General features: G+C 41.7%; 1 protein-coding gene across 1 annotated transcript in view; it reads right to left on the bottom strand.

Moving 5' to 3' along the window:
- Positions 1-22,330, bottom strand: part of lrrk1 (leucine-rich repeat kinase 1) — a 94,591-nt gene extending 72,261 nt beyond the window's left edge. Inside the window, exons 1-6 of the mRNA XM_085165047.1 lie at positions 21,826-22,330; positions 18,001-18,100; positions 12,613-12,803; positions 5,225-5,396; positions 2,041-2,220; positions 270-406 (exon numbers count right to left, since the gene is read on the bottom strand). Coding sequence (XP_085021173.1) covers positions 270-406; positions 2,041-2,220; positions 5,225-5,396; positions 12,613-12,803; positions 18,001-18,070 — 750 coding nt within the window. The 5' untranslated portion in view covers positions 18,071-18,100; positions 21,826-22,330. The remainder of the gene's footprint in view (positions 1-269; positions 407-2,040; positions 2,221-5,224; positions 5,397-12,612; positions 12,804-18,000; positions 18,101-21,825) is intronic.
- Between the last annotated feature and the right edge of the window lie 340 nt (positions 22,331-22,670).

The raw sequence follows: 22,670 nt of genomic DNA, 5'->3' as shown, positions 1-22,670 counted from the left end.
ATTAGGGCTTTAATTATGTTTTGACAGTTGTGGTCACCATATAAGGCTGGCAGTTTTGGTGGAAACAGGTTAATAACATTTACTCTCCCACACAATAAAACAATGAAGTTACCGTCCTAAATAAGTGTAAACTCTCTGTGCTATAACCAAGTCCTGCAGAGATGCTGAGTAGATGTCTGACAGGACATGAAATCAAACATGGAGATAAGAAATAAATCTGATCAACAGCAGTGATCTCCTGATGCATTCACTGGATCAGCAGCACAGACCTGGTCTCCTTCTGCCTCGTGTGTTTCCTGCAGCTTCAGTCTGAGGATGCGTCTGCTGAAGGCTGGATGGTCCATCAGGGTGTACGAAGAGAAGCCTGCTCCGTTTTGCAGCAGGAAGAGAGCTATCTCCTCATTATCTACAACACACAACAGTCTTTACTTTATATCCACACATGTTGTCATTTTATTACACGTGTCCAAACACACAGAGAAACGAAGCACAGCCAGCTTTCTAAAGTGAATTATTAATTTACGCCTGACCCTCACATCACTGTGGAGGACGTCTGGCCTGCTCTTCTTTACAGCTTCAGTTCATCAAAGCTTGATCTGCTGCAGATTAGCTGGTGTGGGACACCTGTTGGCCTTCACATTTCACTCTAAAGCACTTTGGTACACAGTTAACTGCACAGTCTGAGGCTGAAGTGAGTTTGCTTGTGTTAACTCACAGCTGTACGCTCCAGACAAACTGCTGAGGTTTGATGATCGATTTATCGATTAAAATCGATTCTGGCTTGGATAACGTGACATCGATTAATTAAAAATGGTAAATGGCCTCTGTTTGTACAGCGCTTTACACATACAGTCATCCACACATTCACACACTGGTGATGCAGCTACGTTGTAGCCACAGCCGCCCTGGGGCGCACTGACAGAGGCGAGGCTGCCGGACGCTGGCGCCACCGGGCCCTCTGACCAAATCCTGAATCGATTTTTGAATATAAATTTATTTTGCCCAAAACACCAGAATCTCAGGTTAAACCTCACAAAGTTTCTACAACCACCAAACATCTGAAACATTAATGAGAGCAGGAACACGGCTTCTGCACAAAGACCCAACGCATCCGGATCAGTGAGACGTCGCCTTTCTCACCCGACGGCACGACGTGGACGCCGTCGAGGCTGAAAGCCGACAGCTCGCTGATTTTTGGCGCTTTGTGTTTACGTCCTTTTGGCGCTGATTCTGAAGCTGCAGGTTTGATCTAAACAAACAACACTGACTGAACCAGCAGACAAAGACGATCCAAACAACGCTTCACATAAACATTGTCACGATTTTCCTCTGACTTTAGCTGTTTTGATTCCACCAGGATAAAATCACACTTCATGTAGAGCTCTCTCTCTCTCTCTCTCTCTCTCTCTCTCTCTCTAATCGGGAATCAAAACCCACCCCTACTTATTACCCACCCGTCTACGCTGTCGGCCACTGGGCTTTTTTGATTGTTTGTTTTACTTCCAACGAGAAAGCCTCATTTCTGCTGTTCAACACTGAACAAACTTAAACTTTTTAAAATTATGCACAATTGTAAAATGTTCAGCTGTGTCTCTAATCAAACCTCTGTAACTTTGCTCTGCTTCACTTCGTTTTTGATCTACTGCACAATATTTTTAAGGTCATCTGCTATAAAAACCCAGACCAGGAAAATCTCCTCCATGTTTTTCTGTTTTATCTTCAGTTACTGCTGTGATGCTCACACCTTTGATAAAGTCTCACAAGTGTCAGCTTTCTTTTTGTAGATACAAAAATATAGATATGTACTGATACGTGATCAGAATTATAATATTTCTGATTGTCTGAGGCAAAATTTCCTCGATTCAAATCGAATCGAGTCGTGACCTTGTGAATCAGATTCGAATGACGATACGCAGCCCTAGTTGGAACGTGCTATATAAATAAAATTATCACTATCATCATTTACCAGGATGAAAACATTTTTTTCTATTTTGAATTTGTTCTGTTGCTTTCTAGACTCGTGTGTGAGTATGTCCTTACTTGCTTGTGAAGCAGCATACAGTGGCAGGCCAGTGATGACAGCAAATTCATCGCTATGGATTGCACAGTCCTTGGCGTCAGCATCGTAGCTCTGGACCAGCAGACGAACCACATCAAGGTGACCCTCCCGGCAAGATGCGGCCAGCATCGAGTTGAGCAAATCCTTCCTCAGGCATGGACCTGCCGAGAGCGGAGCAGGAACAGGATTGTTTGTAGTGATTTGTTACTAATAGGCTCCCAGTTTAAATATGTTTGTACTGCTAAATCATGCGCCACGGCGAATGCAGATGCTCTACTGTTGCCTTTTCTGTTCAAGACAACCTTAATAACCCCGCCGTGGTCTCACCAGTTACTTTATTAGGTTACAGTCCCCGCCCTTCTCTTCTGTCCACTACAAACACACAGCGTCGCTAAAAGATGGCGGTTTCTTCACAAAAACCTTGAATTAAATAGTTATGAATGTGACCAAGTGCTTTTTGTCGTGTTCAGATGTCTCAGTGTTACTGCAGGGTTACAATATAAAGTGCCTTGAGGCGACTGTTTATATGAATGAAGCGAAACTGAACTGAATTTAAAAACATCGTTTTTATTCAAGTAAACAATTCTTCCTTCATCCATTTCAATCTAATCAAATAAATTTAAACAATTAAAAAGAAAATGACATAAAGAAAAAAATATTTTTCCCCACAAACGTCCTCAAAGTTTCATGTCTCATTAGATGCTGAAAACACGTTCGATAGAGTCGAGTAGGACCAGAGAAATTCAGCCGCGAAAAGAAGATGAGCCCACTTTATTCTTCATCACTTGCATCAGTTAAATCCAGTAACAATCACTGTGGTGAGGGATGGCTTCGAGCGGAGAACGTCCCTGTAAGCTGATGATTTGCTTTTCTATGGCTACGTCCACACGTACACGGGTATTTTTGAAAACGGAGATTTTCCGTTTTCGTTTTAAAAAATAATCCCGTCCACACGTAAAGGCAGAAATGAAGGAAAACGCTGCTAGGAACATGCCAAAGCAGCAGGTGGCGCTATATTCCTAACCGTGCAGAAATGTTGGCCAATCAGAAGTCTAGAAGCCTCGGTGGGAAAAAGTAAACAAAGCTGGGGCATAGAAGCAGAACCAAGTCGTATGTGTGGAGGGACAGTAACTGTGTGTATATGTAAGCATTTAAACACTGCAGAGAGTAAAATTAACAGTAACAGTATTGTAGAAATTCATTTCACCAAAACAATAACGTGGCGCACAGTATGACGTCAAAAAAGGCGCACACCTTTGACGCTGCGTTTTCTCCGTTTTCCTCGTCCACACGTAAATGCAAAAACGGAGTTTTCAAAAATATCCACCCTGGCCGGAGTTTATAAAAATCTCCGTTTCCAGTGACCGAAAACGCCGTTTACGTGTGGACGAAAGGTGCAAACGCATAGAAAAATCTGCGTTTTCAAAAATACCCGGGTACGTGTGGACGTAGCCTTTGTTTCTTGGCCTGATAAAGACCAAAAGTCCTCTCGGTCCTTAATTTGTTTGTTACGTCCCTCTACAGCCCCTGATCTCCTCAATGTTCTCAGCTGGTGCTAATTGGCCACACCTAGTCAGGTGTGGATAACAGCCTGAGGCAAGCTTCCAGGGAGCTCGCTTGTCTTTGCCTTGGTGGCTCCAGCCAGTTTAGCCAACCTGGTATTCAACCTCTTCTCACTAACACTCTGGTATTCATCTTTTTTTATGTTGCGGCTTTTGAGCCGAGTCGTAACATCGTTCAATTCTACAAACTGAACTGGTCCAATCAATGCTGCAGCTTGCGACTCCCCATTACATAAAATCCCATTTAAAGCAGTTTTGGATAAACATATCTGGGGATTACTGGACATTTAAAAACTTCTTTAAACACAATGTCTCTACTCCTTGTTGATCCCTGCTGCTCCTGTCAATAGTTGGTCGGATAAGCCCGGTTAAGATGAAGGTTTGACCAATCAGTGTGTCCCAATTTTTATCCTCAAAACATTTTCAGGAAACTTCTGTAGGGGACAGAAGCTTTGCTCTCTGGTGTGCTTTAGGTATAATTTAATGATCTGTATACTCAGGGTATTTTGTCTTCCTTTGAACAATTTATAGCTAAATATGGGACCCCAAACCCACACCTACAGGTCTGTAGCTTTATTTGAGGGATGACCCCTCAGTTTCCCCTCTCAAACTTTAACCCCACTCATTGATACCCTTTTGCTTCCACCTCCAAACACTAATTGATAAATCTGCTTGCCATAACATGTAGCTTAAGGAGTGCCGCAGTGTCAGCTCTTTGGTCACTCTGGGAGCAGGACGGGTCAGGAAATCACCCACGACCTTTGGGAGGATATGCTCCTCCTGGTGCACTCGTAGTGTCAGGAAGGGACTGATCCAGTGTAAGGTGGTGCTGCACCACTCCTACTGGTCAAAGGTTAAGCTTAGCAAATGTACCCTGACACTGATCCTGCCTATGACCGATGCACATGTTCTGTCCATGCCTCCACATTATTGGTCAAATCTTCGGCGCACTGTCAGAGAAACTTGATGTACACTTGGATCCAACTGCTTCAGTTGCTCACGATCTTGTGACACCTGGTGCTTTTTAACTTTTAGCCAGAAATGTGATTTTGGAAGCCCCTCCCTCATACGAGGCCTGCATGAGAGATGCAAGCTGGAAAAGATAAAACATACGTGACTCTATGGAAACTCTAAGTAACCTCTGTGAACGTATTTTACTGTAGTCCAGTCTGCTACTCTACTGTAGTTTAATCTGTTTTATTTCATTTAATTCTGTTATATTTTTGTTTAGTCCCTTTTTACTCATGAGGTAATCTATTATTAGTCCATTTATCTGCTGAAGATAATCTTGAGTTACTATCCACAACCCTCCTGTGAATATTCCATATTGTCTTATGGTGATTTGCTGGGGGGCCGGGTCTATGGCAGGGTCAGGCTTCTTTTACATGTAAGCTACTTTGACCTATGTGGTCTGGAATAACTCTGTAACCGTAAATCTGAAAGGTTGTCCAAACACTTGCCATGGTCCTGTTAAGGACCAATTGGCCAACATTTCGCTGTTGGTGGTCATTCATTTTATAATGAATAATTAATACCATAATAATACATAGGGAATCTATATATCCACGTATGATGAAAGTTGGACTGGATGCTGTACTCCTACCAGGTACAGAGTCCAGTAGCTCCTTGACCAAGTCGGTGTGGCCGTAGTGCGCTGCCAAAACAGCAGGGTTGCTGTTAGATGGCTCCAGAGGCACAAGGATGCGAGCCTCTTTGAGGAGGTAACACACACTCTGTAGATCACCATACTGAGTGGCCACACACAGGAGACGTACCTGTAAATGAAAACAAAAATGAGGAAAAAAGGATGTCTTTCACTTATATATTCACTTACGCTAACATAGGAGATCAGGAGAAACAGACACATGAAGGAACTTAGTTAAGCCAGAGTTCCCTGTGTTCAAGTGTCAGGGCAACACGGGGTTTCATGGATCACATGACTTTTCCTTCACAGATCATTATCACTGTGAGTGCTGACGACACAGTTGTTATCAAACCGGGATAAAAATCTCTAAAGACTGCTAAAACATGCCAGTAACATGCAACACTTGTTAAAAGGACAAGATGACTTAGGGAACACAATAAACATTTTATTTCCAGTTTATAGTTTATCACTGAGTGTGCCCTCAGTGCTGCTGTTTATTTCTAAAGGTGGCAGCTGCCCCGTTACAGCTGTGAAGCTTTAAACTGGACACGTTTAAACATTCGAGCTAACACAGCCTAAAAACGATGTGATTATATGTCACTAACTGACAGTGATGGGAGTAACGGCGTTACAAGTAACAGTGTTACTTTTTTCAGTCAAGAGTAATCTAATTACTATTCCTATCGTTACAACGCTGTTACCGTTAACAAGAAAATGTGGTCGCGTTACTATTCTTCAACAAACAGACGGTTGAAGCTGTCTTCAGCTTACTGCATCTTATATCAGCTGCACGGAAGTAGCTGTAAGTAATCTGGGCGCTGAAGCTTTAAGCAGCTGCGCTCCCACGGACGGTGATCACTTTCTGACAGACGATCACTTTTTGGCACAACACCTGGAGCTACGGGGGCAAAACAATCGCATGAGTGCTGCTGTTTGACTGAGGAAGAATAAAGTAGTCGTGGTTAGCCAATCACATGACCACTTCAAGATGACAAAGCAACAATGTGATATATACCAGTTTTTAAATTGTGTTGATAGGCCACGTAAAACCAGAGTCATGATGGTAAATGGCCTGTATTTGTATAGCGCTTTAGTCGTCCCTAAGGACCCCAAAGCGCTTTACACATCCACACATTCACACACTGGTGATGAAGCTACATTGTAGCCACAGCCACCCTGGGGCGCACTGACAGAGGCGAGGCTGCCGGACACTGGCGCCACTGGGCCGTCTGACCATCACCAGTAGGTGGTAGGTGAAGTGTCTTGCTCAAGGACACAACGACCGAGACTGTCCGAGCCGGGGCTCGAACCAGCAACCTTCCGATTACAAGACGAACTCCCAAAATAACGTTTTTTATTTTTTCCGCCTCCAGATACCCTGCTATACTTTCACAACATTACCATGTCATAATGTTATAATAAAATAATGTGAAACCTCTCTCCAGTTATTATATTTCAGTATATTTCCTGTTTCACCTGTTCCTGTCGTTGCTGGAACAGAACAACAACCACCATTGTTAGCATTCTCTGACTGACATGTCTCGTTATTTGTCACGTGTAGTACAGGTGAGACATATAATTATAATGAGTTTTGTAGATATTCAATTATAACTACCATAGACGCCAAATGAAACTGGAAACTGTTACATTTGCTCTGACAGAATGTGTCTGGCCCTCCCCCACATATTTCCAAACTTCTTTGCCCTGGCCATGCAAAAAGTGGGTCCCTGTAGAGAGTTCAGTGAATTTAAGGGTGGTATTGTTATAGGATGCTACTGCTGCAACTAGTCAGTTCAGGAAATTTCTCCTAGAAAGTCCGCAATCAATTGCAAGGGGTATTACTGCAAAGTAGAAGTGTGCAGGTACCACAGCAACTAAGCCACGAACTGGCAACCAACAAAGTTGTAGAGAGGGATTAACCAGCACCGAGACTTATAATGGATAAAAATCATTAGCGCTCAGCTGACTCGATGACTACAGAGTTACAAACACGAACATCAGGACAAAAACTCTAAGGAAGCCTTATGGCATGCATTTCCATGTCTAAGCAGCTTCTAGAGAAGCCTTGTACTTCTGTCCATACAGTGCATTTCATTCATTACCTAAACCAACTCAAAATGATTGCTGTCGCCAGTCACAATGAAAGTAATATCCTCAAGAAATAAGAAAAAAATCCATTAAAGACCAAACACAAGACTTCATTTCATTACAATATACCTGTAAAGGTTCTCAGTCATCCAGGTCGTGGTAATCCAAGAAGCTTGGGAAAAAAGTGACGGGACTTCTATACATTTCTTGAAGATGTTTCACTTCGCTTAAAAAATTAAAGAAAGTCAGTCGCTTTTCTTTCCAAGCTCCTTCGATAACACACCTGCCCCCAAAGCAGGTGTGTTACTTAGAGGTATGTGGGTGTGGCAAATGAAGTAGCCCATGCACACCTTAACTGCTATCTGCCCCTTAGACATGAAGAATCATTAGACATCAAGAGGTGTAGACCTCCTGACCACAGTCAGTTGCTCATGTCACAGCTAGTTTTCATACAGTCATCAGAATTAGAATCAGAAACACTTTTATACGTTTGTATTTGCCATGCTGTCGTGGTGCAAAAAGCAAAAAACCCACTGTGGTACAGAAATAGGATATGTGGCATTTACCGTATATAGTGCAAAATATAGGTAGGGCATAATGTTCAACGTGCTTTTACTGAATTCAGTGTGCAAAATGTTGGTAGCCTGAGTAAATAAGTGTGTTACTGTAACACTTTAATGAAGTAGTGATCAGGGTGAGGGTGCATTGTTAGTAGTCCCACAGCGTGGGCAAAGAAACTACTGTCATGCTGTGAGGTGTTGCTTCTGATGGGCAACTTTCCACCAGAGGGGAGTTCAATTCAATTCAATTCAATTCAATTTTATTTATATAGCGCCAAATCACAACAAAAGTCGCCTCAAGGCGCTTCATAGGTACAGAGAAAAACCCAACAATCATATGACCCCCTATGAGCAGCACTTTGGCGACAGTGGGAAGGAAAAACTCCCTTTTAACAGGAAGAAACCTCCAGCAGAACCAGGCTCAGGGAGGGGCGGGGCCATCTGCTGTGATTGGTTGGGGTGAGAGAAGGAAGACAGGATAAAGACATGCTGTGGAAGAGAGACAGAGGTTAATAACAGATATGATTCAATACAGAGAGGTCTGTTAACACATAGTGAGTGAGAAAGGTGACTGGAAAGGAAAAACTCAATGCATCATGGGAATCCCCCGGCAGCCTACGTCTATTGCAGCATAACTAAGGGAGGATTCAGGGTCACCTGGTCCAGCCCTAACTATATGCTTTAGCAAAAAGGAAAGTTTTAAGCCTAATCTTAAAAGTAGAGATAGTGTCTGTCTCCTGAATCCAAACTGGAAGCTGGTTCCACAGAAGAGGGGCCTGAAAACTGAAGGCTCTGCCTCCCATTCTACTTTTAAATACTCTAGGAACAACAAGTAGGCCTGCAGAGCGAGAGCGAAGTGCTCTAATAGGGTGATATGGTACTACAAGGTCATTAAGATAAGATGGGGCCTGATTATTTAAGACCTTGTATGTGAGGAGCAGGATTTGAATTCAATTCTGGATTTAACAGGAAGCCAATGAAGGGAAGCCAAAACAGGAGAAATATGCTCTCTCTTTCTAGTCCCTGTCAGGACTCTTGCTGCAGCATTTTGGATTAACTGAAGGCTTTTCAGTGAGTTTTTTGGACATCCTGATAATAATGAATTGCAGTAGTCCAGCCTGGAAGTAATAAATGCATGAACTAGTTTTTCAGCATCACTCTGAGACAGGATATTTCTAATTTTAGAGATGTTGCGCAAATGGAAGAACGCAGTCTTACATATTTGTTTAATATGAGCGTTGAAGGACATATCCTGGTCAAAAATGACTCCAAGGTTCCTCACAGTGTTACTGGAGGCCAAGGTAATGCCATCCAGAGTAAGAATCTGGTTAGATACCATATTTCTAAGCTTTTCAGCGCCGAGTACAATGACCTCAGTTTTATCTGAGTTAAGAAGCAGAAAGTTAGTGGCCATCAGTCTTTATGTCTTTAAGACATTCCTGCAGTTTAACTAATTGGTGTGTGTTATCTGGCTTCATGGACAGATAGAGCTGGGTGTCATCTGCATAGCAGTGAAAATGTATGCTATGTCTTCTAATGATGCTGCCTAGGGGAAGCATGTATAATGTAAACAGAATTGGTCCTAGCACTGAACCCTGTGGAACTCCATAATTAACCTCAGTGTGTGAAGAGGACTCTCCATTTACATGCACAAATTGGAGTCTATTAGATAGATATGATACAAACCACTGCAGTGCAATACCTGTAATACCTACAGCATGTTCTAATCACTCTAATAGGATATTATGGTCAACAGTATCGAATGCTGCACTAAGGTCAAGAAGGACAAGCACAGAGATGAGTCCACTGTCAGAGGCCATAAGAAGATCATTTGTAACCTTCACTAAAGCTGTTTCTGTGCTGTGATGAGCTCTGAAACCTGACTGAAACTCTTCAAATAAACCATTCCTCTGCAGATGATCTGTTAGCTGTTTGACAACTACTCTTTCAAGGATTTTTGATATGAAAGGAAGGTTGGAGATTGGCCTATAATTAGCTAAGACTGCTGGGTCTAGAGATGGCTTTTTGAGTAAAGGTTTAACTGCAGCCACCTTGAAGGCCTGTGGTACATAGCCGATTATTAGAGATAGGTTGATCATATATAAGATCGAAGAATTAATCAATGGCAGGACGTCTTTGAGCAGTTTTGTAGGAATGGGATCTAAAAGACACGTTGATGGTTTGGAGGAAGTAATTATTGAAGATAACTCAGAAAGATCGATTGGAGAAAAAGAGTCTAACTTAACATCAATGGAACTAAGAGTAGCTGTAGATAATATTACATCTGTGGGATGATTATTGGTAATTTTTTCTCTAATGATAAAAATTTTATTTGTGAAGAAGTTCATGAAGTCATCACTAGTTAACGTTAAAGGGATGGTTGGCTCAAAAGAGCTCTGACTGTTTGTCAGCCTGGCTACAGTGCTGAAGAGAAACCTGGGGTTGTTCTTATTTTCTTCAATCAGTGATGAGTAGTAAGCTGTTCTGGCTTTGTGGAGGGCTTTCTTATAAAGCAACAAACTATTTCTCCAGGCTAAATGATGATCCTCTAAATTTGTGACACGCCATTTCCTCTCCAGATTACGAGTCATCTGCTTTAGGGTACGTGTTTGAGAATTATACCACGGGGTCAGGTACTTCTGATTAGAGACCTTAGTTTTCACTGGAGCTACAGTATCCAGAGTCGTACGTAGTGAGGAGGTGAAATTATTAACAAGATGATCGACCTCTGTTGGGGTAGCGTTCAGATAGCTGCTCTGCTCTGTGTTGGTACAGGGCATTGACGATGATAACAGTGGCTGGATTATATTCTTAAACTTAGTTACAGCGCTTTCAGAAAGACATCTACTTTGATAAAGTCCACTCTCCACTGCTGCGTAATCAATTATTGTAAATGTTATCAGGAAATGATCAGACAGGAGAGGGTTTTCAGGAAACACTGTTAAATGTTCAGTTTCTATGCCATATGTTAAAACAAGATCTAGAGTGTGATTAAAGTGGTGGGTGGGTTCTTTTACATTTTGAGAGAAACCAATTGAGTCTAACAACAGATTAAATGCCATGTTGAGGCTGTCATTTTTAGCATCTACATGGATGTTAAAATCACCCACAATAATTATTTTATCTGAGCTCAGAACTAAATTAGATATAAAGTCTGAGAAATCAGACAGAAACTCTGTGTAAGGCCCAGGTGGACGATAGATGATAACAAGTAATACTGGTTTCTGAGTTTCACAACTGGGGTGGACAATGTTAAGCATCAGGCTTTCAAATGAATTAAAAGTCTGTCTTGGTCTTTCATTAATTAATAGACTGGTGTGAAAAATTGCTGCCACACCTCCCCCTCGACCTGTGCTTCGAGATTTCTGGTAGTTAGAATGACTCGGGGGTGTTGATTCATTTAAACTAACATAATCATCCTGCTGCAACCAGGTTTCTGTAAGGCAGAGTAAATCAATTTGTTGATCAATTATTAAGTCATGTACTAACAGAGACTTGGAGGAGAGAGACCTAATATTTAATAATCCACATTTCACTGTTTTACTCTTTGGTTCAGATGTGGATACTGTATTGTTCTTTCTTTGTAAATGTTTAAGTTGTTTGTTGCTGGTTTTAGTTTGTTTTTTGTCTTTTTGGAAGCAGACACAGTCTCTATGGAGATGGGTTTTTGGGGGGGTAGCAGGAGGAGAGAAGCTGCAGAGAGGCGTGTAAGACTGCAACTCTGCTTCCTGGTCCCAACTCTGGATAGTCATGTTTTGAGGGGTTTAATAAATTTGTCGATATTTCTAGAAATGAGAGCTGCTCCATCCAAAGTGGGATGGATGCCATCTCTCCTAACAAGACCAGGTTTCCTCCAGAAGGTTTGCCAATTATCTATGAAGCCCACATCGTTTCTGTGTGTCACAAACAGTTCATGACCAGGGTGTGAGGGGTCGGCAGCAATCATCCTTGCACTTCTTAGTGTGTTGGTGGTACAGGTCGTGTAGGCAGGGCAGGTTGCACCCAATCACCTTCTCAGCAGAGCAGATGACATGCTACCGTCTGCCTTTGTCCTCGGTAGAGGCAACAGCATGCCAGATGGTGACAGAGGAGGTGAGGATAGATTCACTGATGGAGAAGTAAAACTGCACCATTAATGACTTTGGCAGTTTTTGTTCATTTTTGCCAGCTGGTGCAGGAAGTACACTCTCTGCTTTGATATCCCTCTGCTGGGATGTGATAGTTCCCAGGAATTAGAAGCACTTCCTGGGCTAGTAGTTGTTTTACTGCCCGCCCATTTCCACAGAAACAGAGTCACGAGCTGAAAACTGCTGTTGTAGCAGATGAATACTGAATAACTATGGCCTTGGACATGGATTGTAGCAATGGATTGTAATGGACGCAACCACCTAATGAACTGAACCACGTGCACAAAAGGCAGAGAAGCGACCCTGAGGCCACCAAAGTGGAAGCCATTCACTGCTTGACTCAGCATGTAATTAATTTAATATACTGCTTAGAGATGGTGGTGACCAATGACTGCAGAAAACAGTCATTGGTGGTGACGCTCAAAGTGGAATGGCTACATTGTTATCAGTTCCTAATGTGTATATACAAATACTCGTATTTACCAGCGTACCACTGTAACATCAGATCCAAACTTGCATAAGAGATTTTATATTTATGGTTATAGCCGACACAGCATGTAGTGATACTTACCCCATCAATGCGGGGTGTCCCAGCACTGCACACCACACAGCACGCTTGTTGAATCAGCTCCCTGGCAACGTCCTCCTCTCCATCTTCATATGCTGCCTGGATGTTTTCAAAAGTGGGCTGAGTAGACAGTGTAGAACAGGGCCCAGTATCCTCCACCAATGACACCTTTGCTCCCACATCCTCCCCAGGGCCTGTCAGGAAACAGGACAGTCAAAAAATGAACAAAGAAAAAAGAAAGTGCATTTGTAACTAGGATCTGGATTTTACAGTTAAACACTGTAACCCTGTTATTAACATGCACCCAGAACTGGCTCATCTTATTTAAAGAATACACTCATGGTACGAGCTAAAGCACAACTTACTGGATTAACGCAGTTTGAGAAGATTGTCTCTGATGCAGATGTTAAGAAGCACTTGTTACTGTACTTCTATACATCATTAAAAAACATTACTATTTAAAAATGGGGAAAAAACCCAAACACTAATATTCTTGTATCAATGTCAACATTCAAGATTCAACTCAGGTTTTTATTATTTAAAGAAAAAATGCATGCTGTTAATTATGGAGTTGCACAAGGAACTCAAATGCCTGTGCAGGCTCTCATCCAGGTGGTGGTGGAGCTTGGGAAGAAAAGCAACCAGACTTCTTCTTGTTCTTTAAGTTTCTTGAAGACATTGAAAAGCTTCTTCTGTTTTAAGACCAAATGGTGGACAGTCTGAGGTATTTCCAGGCACCTTAACATCCACTCACATCTTGCGTCAGTTGATCTCAATGGGTCACATGTTGGGTGAGGCAATCGTTTAACCTGAAACTGCTAATAATGACCCACATGCTTTTCACACCTTATAAGACATAATTTTCTGCTTATGAATTCAGAAAGAAACTGAGATTATTGTCCTCGGCCTAAAAAACGTACAATTATGGTATCTAACCAGATCCTTACTCTGGGTGGCATAAACTTGGCCTCCACTAACACTGTCAGGAATCTTTGAATTGGTTTTGACCAGGATGTGTCCTTCAATGTGTATTTTAAAAAAATATTTAATACTACTTTTTTCCACTTGTGCATTTGCATGCCAAGTATCATTGGCCAAGATACAAACCGCAAGTTGCTCTCTGATGCATCCATAGAGAAACCATTACAAATGCATATTATATGATCTACAAGAGTAAACGAAGATTGACAAATTTGTACAGTGAGTTAGTCTAAGGAGCTTGGAAAGAAAAGTTTCTGGACTTCTTTAAGTTTCTTGAAGGCATTTCATCTCTCGTCCCAGAAGCTTCTTCAGTTCTAAGACCAAATGGTGGAGACTCCCAAATTTAAGGCTTTTTAGGAGTGTTCCTAAGAGGGTCCTGGACCCCCAATTGATCCTCTGCCTAACCACACGAGCCAAAGTGTGAAAACGGGTGTGGGTCACAATCACCCAAGGTTTCAGGTGAACCCACTGTGAGACCTTTCCCCAGCCTATCATCTGACTTACTGATCAAATGACCCAAGATGTGAGTGGGCATTAAGTCGTTGTATGTTGTGCCATGTGTTTATGAAGTGGCTGTTTGGTCGGAGCATTCCTCGCTGCACTGTACAGCATACACCATGTTGTTAACTTTGGTTTTGGGAGTTTTTTTCTTTCAGATGAACCAATTTTTATCTCAGTGTGTGGCTGAGTCTTAAGTACACTGGGATGTTGTGCTTGGAAAAGACTCATGGGTTTCTCTAACAAACCTGGTACATAAGGGAGGACAATATTGTTCTGCTTGTCTTAATGTAGCCAAAAACTGGAACTGAAAACAAAAGTTAAAAAAAAAAAAAAGTTAAATAAAAAAAACATTTATTTATAACTTTAATGAGCCCGTAGCATTTCACAGTTCTCTACTTGACGACATTTGGGCCAAAAAATGAAGCTTGCATAGAAGTGCCAAAAGCCACAGTTCAAGGTATAGTCGCCTGAGGCTGGATCCAAAAACAAGCCAGATTCCCATGTAAGTGCCCACCAAACGGCAATTAAAAGTTATGATTACAGTTTCTAAGCTGTAAAAAAGAAGAAAAAAATGGCAACCATCAGAGCTGCCCATGTCGCTGTGTTATCAAATTATTCAATTCACAAGATTTTCAGGAAACTTGACCTCTGACCATGAGGTCGAGGTCACTTAGATTCGAGCTCATCCAAGATGTTTTTAATTAGATTCACCTATGGTGTCAATTTACTATGTTTCCTTGTACTCTGGTTATCGCATTCACAAACTCAGACATCTGTACCACCCACTTGCTCCGTGAGCTGATGACAATACCATCTGCATCTACAGCTGAGGGGGAAAATTTATAGTCAAAAAGCCATTTTGGACGATAGCTTCCATAATCAAGACAAGTTCCCAGAGCTCAAGAGCCCAAAGAGGATCACTGCAGAGGCAATCGCACCACCCACCAAGAGAAGAGCTGAGGAGAGCCCAGGAGGGGGTCACCCAGGCCCCACCAAACAGCTGCTGGGAGGGAGCCAATACACACCCGGGCACCCAGACACTGAGAACCACCAATGCACCAGTGGGCATCAACCAGGGAGTGTTATTGGGGGATTTTTAGTGCAACTGGGAAACTGGGCTGTAATGAAGGTGTGATGTGCTTCACTAAAAATGCTACTGTATAAGAACAATTTAGAGCCATTAGCCACCTCAACAGCAGTGTTACTCTACAAAAGACTTTTCTTCATGCAGTCTATTACTCACTTACTTGCTGGAGAAAGTAATTTGTTACACCACTCTCTCGTTACTCTGTAAAATCAACTAAAACGCATGTCACATATTTACCAGCCTATAAAACAAACCTTTTGTTACAGTTGCACACATCAACACAAATCTCTATCCCAGTAAGGACAGATATGCAATCCCTCTTTCAGTTTTTTTTACACACATATGAACACAGAACCTATAAAACACAAAGCAAGCATGCATATCAGCCAAAGATCCTTTAAAGCGATCACCACAGTGACTCTACTTTAGAACCATGAACAAGTAGAAATTGGCTTTAACCCTGGCTGCTCCTCACTGCTTTTGTCACCTGTTGAAGATCAGGCTCTGGCTGATCAATGTTTTCTTTTCTGTGAGTAGGAGTAGCCCACTACTGTGATCAATGAACTTCCTCAGGGATTAATAAAGTTTGTTTAATCATTTTTTTCTGCGTGCCCGGCACACATGTAGCTGAAGAAGCTTTGTAACTGTAATGTGCAGGACTGAGTTACATTATTGGGTGAGATTCCTTTGTGATAAGGAAAACCTGCCCAGATTGATGGGTTCCTAACTTATATATTATTATGTCTGTGAAGGTTCTCAGTCATCCAGGTCATCATAGTCAAAGGACAGGGCTCGCAAAATCGCTAGCCCGACGTCCCGGGGCTAGCGATTTTTCCAGTCGGGCTACCAAAATCTATCTCTGCCCTGCCCGTCGGGCTATCATAGGAAGGAAAATCTATGTCTATGCTTTTGCATTCTTTCGCAAATGTAGCTGGGTAATTATGTCATTGGCATCGATGAGCCACTGTCAATGTGTGACATATTGAAATCGCGTTTGAATTTGCGCTTGTTTTTTGCTTTCACTTTCATTTTGCGATCGTGCGAACGGTGTATAGAGAGCAGCAGCACTGATTGGTGAGTGACGATTAATTGCGCACCAATTCCTCTGACATCGTCTTATCACTCATTAGCTTACTATTTAAACGCGACAAGTGAAATCTCTCGCAGCAAGCTATGTGAGAGGTTGAGTGCACAAAGAATCGCTGACCGTTATGTAAGTACGTGTGTAAAAGCAGCTGGATTTACGCTGGTATTTTAGTTCTGCTCAGCCGAATAAGACAGGTCAGGGTGAAGAAGGGGCAGCCAAAGAAAAGCTTACCACAAAACAGAAAAGATATGACAAATCAGACTATAAGGCAAAAAGAAAGCGCAGCTTTTTTGGTTTCATGGACAAAAGAATTTCTGTGGCTGGAATATGACGAGCTAAATAACATGATGTTCTGCCAGGTGTGTTGTGAGTTTCATTTGATTTCTGAGTCGACAAGCGCCTTTGTTACTGGGACCAGTCATTTTAAGAAAGACCCCATCAGAACCCATGAGAAATGCATTATTGCCCAGTCTGCAGTATCTTTCCCAGAACAAACAGCAATTGCAAAAAAACATACTACAAATAAACCAAGCACAACAAGAACTCCTGAAAAAGCTGTTTAGAACAGCGTGATGTTGCAAAGAGTGAACTACCACTGGCACAATGTAGCAGTCTTTGCAAACTTCAAAAAGCAAAGGGCCTCGATCTTGGTCCCACTTACTTCTTACCTGTGACTTCAGTGGAAATTTCAAATTCAGGATCTGACACAGACTGATTCATGTTCACAGTTCTTACAAGTTCATAGAAGTTTCTGTTCAATTAGAACCAAGTATTTGAGTTGATGATTGTAATTTTTATACAGTTGTTGTGATTTGCATTTTAACATTTTTTTTGATTAATTTTTGTTTCCGTTACAATATTATACTTTAATGTATAATATTGTAAAGGAAAAAAAACATAAAAAAAATTGCTCTCTTTTTTATTCGGGCTACTTAAATTTATTTTGGGCTACCAAAAAAAAAAAGTGAAGAATGCCTGCCCGAAGGGCTACCAGAGATTTTGAAATTTTGCGAGCCTTGAAGGAGCTTGCAAAGAAAAGCGTCTGGACTTCTTTAAGTTACTTGAAGACGTTTCACCTCTCATCCAAGAAGCTTCTTCAGTTCTAAGGTCAAATGGTGGAGAGTCTTCAAGCAACTTAAAGAAGTCCAGATGCTTTTCTTTGCAAGCTCCTTTGACTATATATTATTATGCAAGTTTATAAAGTTTAAGCAAAATGTCTTTTTTTTCTTCTTCTTCTTCTTCTTTTTTTTCTTACACTGAATTAATTTGAATGTCTGTAGTATTATAGTCAGGAAGTCAAAAGATACAAACACATTAGGTTCCTTGTTACAGTGGGAAAACAGAGTAACCAAACCAGTTTACAATGTTCCACTTTTCTCCTCCCTAATCCCACGTCGTCTGTTATCATTTGCCACACACTGCATAGTGAAACAAACTGTATTTGGCAGCAAGAAAATCTAGAAGATGCTTACATGTGTTAAGCGAGATGTCAGTGTGCACAGTTTACTTCACATACAAATGGCAAAACATAACACTTTTGAAACCATCATAGTTTCAGTTCTTCTTTTTCTAAAAGAAAGAAGTGCTGCTGCCACTTCACACACAGCTACATTTCAGTTTGCAGCAACGTTCTTTCTCAACCTGCCTCATGAGGCCACGACTGCATCAAGAAAAACAAGCAAACCAGCCATGTACATAACAGAGACACACATAAGATGCTGGGAAGGTTACTTACTGCTCTTTTGCTCCATGCTGCTGGGAATGTCTCCAGAGTCCCGGTGAAGACCAACAGACCAGTAGGACATTCTTCCTGGAGCTACTAGTTAGGTTAACCACTGTTAAAGGAAAGAGGAGGCCTAAATATATCTGTCAGCCTGCACACAGACAATGTTGCTGTGATGTAGAACAAACACATACTCTTTGAATTAGTTAAAAAAAGGTCATTCTACCAGTTGATTAGGCATAATTAGCTGTGCAGCCCAAATAATACTTCAAAAAACAACAACTAGCTGTGCTAAAAGATCAAAATCAAAGAACAGACTTTCAGGTTGAATTCAAAGTATTTAACAAAGGCATTGCATGAAATGTTTAGTATTTGGAGAAATTGTGAAGCGCAGTCCACAATTTAACAAAAATCTTATTGGACCATTTAACAGAATACATAAAATCATTAAATATATGGATTGTTTTTAATACTTGGATGAAAATCCTTAGTCCTCATAACTACCTAAAGTATAAACTCCCTTGAGATGCTCTGCTCTATACTACAGTTATCTTCTGTTGGAGCGACCGTGGCTCAGGGGTTGGGAAGTGCATCTGTAACCAGAAGGTCGCCGGTTCGATCCCCGGGCTCTCTGTCCTGGTCGTTGTGTCCTTGGGCAAGACACTTCATCTACCGCCTACTGGTGATGGTCAGAGGGGCCGATGGCGCGATATGGCAGCCTCGCCTCTGTCAGTCTGCCCCAGGGCAGCTGTGGCTACAACCGTAGCTGCCTCCACCAGTGTGTGAATGAATAGTGGCTTTGAGGGTCTTGAAAAGCACTATATAAATCCAATCCATTATTATTGTTGTTGCTTGCGGTTCTCTCTGCCTTCAGTCAACACGCTGTCATCCATTTGCACATTGTAGCGTTGCCCTGTACATTTTACTAAATATGAGCAAGAAGTATGGTGCTGTAGGATTATCCTACTACTCCTACCAGGACTCACATCATCAATAACCACTTGTGTTTGATGGGGGCACAGAGGTAGAGAGGATGCCAAGCTGCTGTGTTCCAATTCTGATCCAAGGATCCCCAGAAGGAACCGTTTCATCTAACTAACAGCCAATAACCTGCCTCAGGACCACATGTAATGTCCTATCAGGCATCATAGCGCCTAAGATAAACAGACATATGGCTCACTACATGAGCAGAGCACTAAAAGGATGGTGATGTCCCGAACAACACTAGAGGCCAACTTCAAGCCAACAGCACAAGTTGCCATCAAGTGCGGGATTTACCAAGGAGATGTCCTATACTGTCCTGCATAGGCCTGAGCCCTGACCGAGGGCAATGACAAGACTGGCTACAGACACCGACTACTAGGGCTGGGCCACATCATACCGTTCACGGTAATACCGGTGTAATGTTGGGCAACGATAAAAAAATTAAATATCACGATAGAATATGGGTAAAACACGCATGCGCAGTGCCTTTGTTTTCATAGAAGAGCGAAAGCTGATTGTTGAATGAAATGATGAACCAGAACTGGTTTGTAAAAATGCTGCAACTTCAGTGGAACTGGTTTAGCTTTTGTCCGTCAGATACACAACAAAGCACTATTTTTGGTAGCGCATGCTAGCGGGCCGTCGTTATTACCGTGTTGTTTGGAAAATACGGCGCACTTAAAATCAATCCTTTGATTTTTCTGAAAGTCGACAGAGCCCCTTATAATCCCGTGTGCCTTATGTATGAACTCTGGTTGTGTTTACTGACCTCGAAACGATTTTATGTTCACGGCGCTCGAAAATCTGTCAGATGTTTCAGGACGACTTTGCTGAGCTACGAAGCCGCACCGCTTGATGGATTGTCGGAGCATTACGGCTGTCGTAGGCGGAGCCTCGCGAAGTGATACGTACTGTGCTTCAACATAATGTTACCGTATTGTGTGTGTTTAACCTCTTTTTAAGTGTTGTGGATATTATACATGGTTATGCTGAGGATATGTCGGCCAGTTTACACTGGAAATGCCTTTTGGTTAAACTGTCAGCGAGGAATTTGTATTTGCACTGTTACATCTTTATATAATTTTAATGCACATAAAAAACAGCTGCTTGTTTAAGTGAAAATACATTGATGGGTTTTGTTTTGTTTTTTTCACTAATAAAGTTGTAGAGTTGTAAAGTATTTTGTCTAGTGTCAGTTATATCGTTATCGCAAATTTTCAAATGTATAACGTGATAGGGCTGTGTGATATGACCAAAATCTCATATTCCGATAACGATATAAATCACTAAAATGTAACATTTTCTGTAAATTCTGTGAATCTCGGGCAGCTCGACTTGCGTGAAGTGTTTCCAGCTGCGCATCATGTAGCTGGAGTCGAGTGTTTTAACCGATGCATGAAACGATACATTTTTAGACTTAAGTTTTAACGGCCGCCGTTTTCTTTGTGAGTATTTATTACACGGCATGCTGCGGGGAAAAGCCCGTTCTAACGTTTGAGTCTAAGGTTTATTTTTTAGCACCTGACGGCTCTTTTTTACTTCTCATCCGTAAATATTCTGCATACTCATTCACATGATTCAGTTTATTTTGAAAAGTCTCAACAGGATCTTGAGCTTTATTGTGAAAGGTTTATGTGGAAAATAAACCAGCGGACACGCAATGGTTTTACCTCGTTGTTGCTAACGACAAGGCATAAAAACAGGCGCTTGTCCGTCTGTAGTGTGGTTATATTACATATAAGAGAAAGAGAGAAGTTAACTTAATATAGCCACTACAGCAGGGGTGTCAAACTCAAATACACAGTGGGCCAAAATTCAAAACTGGAACAAGGTCCCGAGCTAACGTTAATATTTACTGAAAAAAAAAACTTCCTCCAGATTTAAGAATGAATCTTTTCTTATGGACTCAAACAAGTTTTGCTGAAAAACTGAATATGGAACAAGCAAAGCTTAATACTAAACAATATATATATTAGCTGTATAATACCAGTAGGCCAGCTCTAATAGTAATTCGGTATGGCTTCGTGGGCCAAATGTAATTAGGCTGAGGGCCAAATTTGGCCTGCGGGCCAGAGTTTGACACCTATGCACTACAGTGACCATCAAAACATGAAAAAAATATTACCGTAAACAGTTTATTTTGCGACACCACAAAACAAACGATAGCATAAAATGAAACGATAGACATTTTTATATCGTCATCCGATATATATCGTTATATCAAACAGCACTATATCGTGATAAATATTTTTGTCAGTGCTTCCTGACAAGGAAGCTCCCTACAGAGTTTCACCAAGTCCAGCACCTGGAGACTGTACAGTAAACGCAAAGGAAGAGACTGAGGACTAGTGGGAGTCATAACCACTATCTAACATGAAATACCAAACATCCATGTGCGCATCAGGAAGATGGCCTATAACTGTGATTAGTAAATACCTCAGGCAACAGAAAGCTGGAAGGACAGGCCCCTGCATGTGTTCCATGCTGCGTTTTCTAGCTTTAGTCTGGAGCCAACATGAGGTATAACGACTGTGCATGTAGCCGCTGACAGTCCAAATGACTGTGCATGTCTCTGCTGTGTGGTACGCTGCGCAGCAATTAGCCAACTTCTGAATAATATCAATAACAACAACAACAACAACAATGACTGCTGGAACACAAGGTGCTTTCATTTGTGGGACATGTCACAGAAAATGGGGCAGACTTTGAAAAACAGCCTTGTTACTTTTTTGTTTTTTTAACAGTAACTCTGTCAAAAAAGAGTTAAAAAGACAAATCAGGACAACTGAGGTACTGGTTACTGCTTACCACGAGACACAGCACATCCTAGCGCAGCATTAATATCCAACTTACCGCATGCCTGAAAGGTCCGGTGAGCGACAGAGAGGCTTTTGCAGCTTTGCTGTAATTACCAGCCGCGGATCAACAATCTTTTACTGGACTTCCTGATTCCACGGAAAAACTTTCCACTCCGGAGCAGTCGGGTTGTTTAACACAGAGATTTCCGGTATTAATTTTCAAAATAATATGGATGCCTGATGTGTTTTTCAAAATAAGGTCCAGAAGGTTTTTAAAGGCTTGTAGAAACGCTTTTGCCCATCAGAGTATGCTTGTAGCTCATAATTATGAAGCCTGGACGGTTTGCCACTTCGTTTTACCCGTTAAAGTATGCTTGTAGGTAACATTCACAACGATAGCATGGTTTGGCACTGACTTTTAGCTGTTAAACTATGCTTCTAGCTCAGATTCACAAAGCTAAGACGATTTGCCACTAAGTTTTAGCTGTTAAAGTATGCTTGTAGGTGACATTCACAAAGGTAAGATGGTTTGGAACTTAATTTTACCTGGCAGTATTTGTCTAGCTAATATTCACAAAGGTAGGACGGTTCGCCACTTAATTTCGTGTTGTGCGCATGCGTAGAAACAACGGTTAGGATGGTTTTCCAGAACACCTGTTGAGGTCTGAAATTGACATTTTGACATTTTCTTTTTCAGGGATTGTGCAGATTTGATAAGTGTTTTTTGGGATCGTTGTTTTGTTGCATGATCCAGTTTTAACCTGAGCTTGGTCTCGTGGACAGATGGCCTCACACAGTGGTGGTTTTTGATATGGGCGACACGGCGAGGTGCGCCTGCTGCTTGCCGCACAGGGAGGAGAGGGCCGAGGGATTCTCTGGCTGGCTGGAACGGCATTTAAT

Source organism: Neolamprologus multifasciatus, chromosome 1 (assembly GCF_963576455.1).
Source record: "Neolamprologus multifasciatus chromosome 1, fNeoMul1.2, whole genome shotgun sequence".
Classification (NCBI taxonomy): Eukaryota; Metazoa; Chordata; class Actinopteri; order Cichliformes; family Cichlidae; genus Neolamprologus; species Neolamprologus multifasciatus.
The sequence above is the reverse complement of the archived record's forward strand: the minus strand, read 5'-3'. Positions and strand labels throughout refer to the sequence as shown.